The 4,066-nt window shown below is 35.4% G+C and overlaps 1 protein-coding gene across 1 annotated transcript in view; it reads right to left on the reverse strand.

The window, feature by feature from the left end:
- Positions 1-3,235, reverse strand: part of LOC107596607 (C-X-C chemokine receptor type 1-like) — a 5,430-nt gene extending 2,195 nt beyond the window's left edge. The window contains exons 1-2 of the mRNA XM_016287363.1: positions 3,122-3,235; positions 893-1,748 (exon numbers count right to left, since the gene is read on the reverse strand). Of these exons, the coding sequence (XP_016142849.1) occupies positions 893-1,748; positions 3,122-3,128 (863 nt within the window). The 5' untranslated portion in view covers positions 3,129-3,235. The remainder of the gene's footprint in view (positions 1-892; positions 1,749-3,121) is intronic.
- Positions 3,236-4,066: the final 831 nt, after the last annotated feature.

A 4,066-nucleotide genomic window follows, 5' to 3' on the forward strand; every position in this document is an offset into this window, starting at 1 on the left:
CATTCTGGTAGCCCCGCCCACAATGAAATCCAATTGGCTCAAAATCCAAATCCCATTTCAATAACTGTAGTTTCACATTCAGTTAAATTTCTTGTCGCCGGGAACGTCGCTGGTCACATCACGCCAGGGTAGGAATTAACAAAAATTGCAATTTTGTAATGGAATAAATCATTGTGACTTGCCTTTTTAGAGAAAAATTTTTTCGTTGGGATGTTAACAAATTAGGGCAGTTGCTGTAGCGATTTTTGGCTATTTAACACCAAAATATAACCCTAGCGACATTCTGACCTCTATGTGGAGTAGTGTTTTTATCGTAAAATTCAATTTAACTGTAATAAATTCACCAAAACTGATAAGTAACCTGCATTTACACACACTCTAGTCTGACTGGTTTTTATGTGTTTAAAAAGATATCCCACCTACAGAGGGCGATATGGTTTGTGATAAGAGTAAAGCTGTTGATTTAGTAATGATTTCAAGTTGTGTGCAGAGTTCAAAAGGGGCCTCCTTAACACAACTTAAAATAATAAAATAAGACACAACACAATATATTTATTTTTGTAAAATATTTTATTTCAATTGACCCCCTCAGAAACCTTTTTTTTTCTTCCCTTTGAAGAACCAGGGTTCTTAGTTTTTGAAAACATGGATATACGTGAATAAGCATATTTATGTTTTAGACCTGGAAGATTCATGTAGATCAAATCTTAAAATGTCTTGGGAATTTTTACAATGAATATACATTTTAGTTATGCCAAGCTCTATCATCAGAAACTTGAGTAAATTGAAGACTGATGTAAATTCTTAAAGAACAATCCACTGAAGAACATTATACTCATAAACGTTTTAGAAACCTGAAACATAATTATTCGTCCGTGTGAAACAGCTGAACTCAACCACTTTGGCTCTCAGGAGGGTGTCAGCCATCGTGGAAACATGGAAGGGGGTCCAGCACAGAAGAAAGGCCACAACCACAGCTATGATGACCTTCATGGCTCTCTGTTTCTGGAAACCGCGCGTACGCAAGAGTCGCTCCACTGTGATGCTGTAGCAGATCAACATGACCACCAGAGGGAAGAGGAACCCAAGCAGATGCCTCATGATACGCGTGGCCAGTCGCCATTCGTCGGCGTGATTCGTCTCAAAGTGTTCTGCACACACGGTCTGCTTGGAAGCTGGCTCATAAAATGCCTCGTTGTAGAGTGATGGCAAGGAGAGCACCAAGCCCAAGACCCACACCAATGCGCAGGCGACTCCGCTGCACAATCTTCTCTGAGCCTTCTGGGACTCCATAGCTCTGACAATAACCATGTAGCGATCCACGCTGATGCACACCAGGAACAAAATGCTGGTGTAGAAGTTCACTTCCTTCACCATGTAAACCAATTTGCATGCAATATCACCAAACACCCAACCGTGGATTATGGAAACCGCCGAAAATGGCAGAATCAGAGCCAGTAACGTGTCGGCCAGCATCAGGTTGAATAAGTAGACGTCCGAGGCGGAAAGCGAGTATCTGTTGGAGGCGATGACCCAGCCTACGATCAGATTCCCAGGAACAGCCATCAGAAAGATGAGCACATAGAAGATGCAGAATGCAATGTTGACGGCATCCGCCATAGTGAAGGAGCAAAGCAACGTCTTCTCATTCAGGACATAATCAGTCGAGTTCTGGAGATCTGTGTAGTTGAACTCTACAATGAACTCATTGTAGAATTCATTGAAGTCATCAATAGAGCTGTTTGGATCTGTTAGAAAATGACAAATAGAAATTATTAAAGCAATGTGTGTTAAAACAGAGACATTTATTAATAATAATTTCACTACTTTTTGGCGAGTAGTGTAGTTTAGTAGTTCAACTATAGGATGTTTAGGGTTGAGAAGTTTACAGTATACAAATACAATTGTTATCCCAAAAAAAAACAACAACAAAAATCTAGTGCTGTCAAACGATTAATCGCGATTAATCGCATCCAAAATAAAAGTTTTTGTTTGCATAATATACATATACATATATTGACAGCACTAAAAAAATCCCCTTGCAAATCATTTGCTTTTCTCTTTGTCTTTTTTTAAATTCACAATAAAAGTTAGTTTTGTATTACTTATATCTAGGAAAACTCAAAAAACGCAAGAAAAGCACTGCCCATATGAGAGACAGACAGACAGATGAATAAATAAATATTCATGCTACATGACATGCTACGTTTTATCAGTTTGCTCTTGAATGAATACAATTCATAAAAGTTAGTTTTTCATTGTTTTATACTTATGGGGGGAAAAAACAAGAAAAAAGGCACAAGAAAAGCACTTGCCCATATGACAATAAAAATAAATATATAAAATTCATGCTGACATGCTACTTTTTTATTTGTTTGTTTTTAGAATGAATTAAATTAAAAGTTTCTTATTTCTTATTACTATAAAAAATGTAAAAAAAGAAAAGAATAAAAAAAGGTACAAGAAAAGCACCATGACAAACAAACAAATAAATAAATATTAATGTATAATTAGGTATTTTAACTACGATTTTTGTTGCATTTACGAAATGGGCATAGTTGGCATTTAAAAAGTGTTCCCGCAGTGTGACACATCTTAAACTATTTTAATATTAAAAGAATTATAATTAGACTACTTTAAATTGAGCTTTTAAGGCATGCAGTATTTATTAGCTCATATTAAGTTTTGATTTTTCCGTACATTTCTGCCATATGTACATTAACTGACAGTCACCACTGATAAGCTACCACTAAATATTGTAGAAACATAATTTGCTGTAAAGTTGCTTTGCAACGATTTGTATCGTGAAAAGCGCTGTACAAATAAACTTGAATTGAACTGAACTGAATTAAGTGAGCATCATGAATATATTTGTACTTTTAAAATTCATTCTGATACTTCAGGACTATATAAAATGAAACAATGAAAGCGAAGGGTGATTACATATTGTGTAGGAAAAGTTGAAAAGAAATGGTGATTAGTCACAGCACCTAAAATATACATTGTCTCATATATAAAGTTTTAACTTTTTAACTGTTAATTATCAAAAACCTTTTGATAATCAGATATCAAACGATTTCCTTCTAAGTAAATTATAAAATTATAAAGATAATGGACCTACCAGTCATCGTATCGTCTTTTTTGGTATGGTGCCGTATGTGAGAATAATCCAGAGGATGAAATGTCAGAGTTGTGTGCTGAAGGCTTCTTTATACCCTTTGAAGGGATGTTGTTATATCCTGTTTGCCTAAGTCTCAAAGGTTACTTCAAGTGTACAATCTCAGCTAAGATGCTCGAATTTTTCTCTTTATTATTCTCAAAAACATATTCACACTTCGTATCTGGAATCGTCTTAGAAAGCATTTTTCCCTTTCACAGGAGACAAGCTGACATGTTTCTAATATCTGAATGAGATGCAGAAGATGAGGATGTTTGGCGATGTTGCTTTTATGCGGCTACAAGAAAGCAGAAGATTAGAGATGTTTGCTGGGGAATTTGAAACATCCTAATGGTCACAAGATCGTCATTCGTGTTCAGTCTAAGTCATAAACATGATCAAAACACTAAAAGTGAAACTAAGAATCATGTGGCCTAAAATCATCCAAATATATTTATTATATGCAGTCATGAGGCTATATTCTGGAACCCAGTTCATAACCAAATGCATTTTGAGTGTGAATACTTTTGGCACATTTGGTGAGAATTATATTTACATTTAAATGACAAAATAAAAAATGTGAAAGAGTACAACATTTTTGAATTTTAAATTAATGACTGGAGTGTATTTTTGATACAGTGATGAGAAGTTAGGAGAAAAAGCATGAAGTTTATAGTTATCTCTGATGAAAGAACTATAAACTTTAAGTAGAAAACCTGACATATACGTAATATGGAAGTGATTTTTCAACATCGGAGGAAACATGTGAAGAGATGCGAGGCCACACATCATCATTTACCCACATTTATCCAGGAAATTGAGCAACTCCGTCCCACTGGGTTTGTCCTGAAGATGCTGTAAACAAGTGTGTTTCTCACATAAGCAGCCAGTTTCATTTCATTAGCTATT

This window comes from Sinocyclocheilus grahami, unplaced genomic scaffold (assembly GCF_001515645.1).
Source record: "Sinocyclocheilus grahami isolate Dianchi unplaced genomic scaffold, SAMN03320097.WGS_v1.1 scaffold221.1, whole genome shotgun sequence".
NCBI lineage: Eukaryota > Metazoa > Chordata > Actinopteri > Cypriniformes > Cyprinidae > Sinocyclocheilus > Sinocyclocheilus grahami.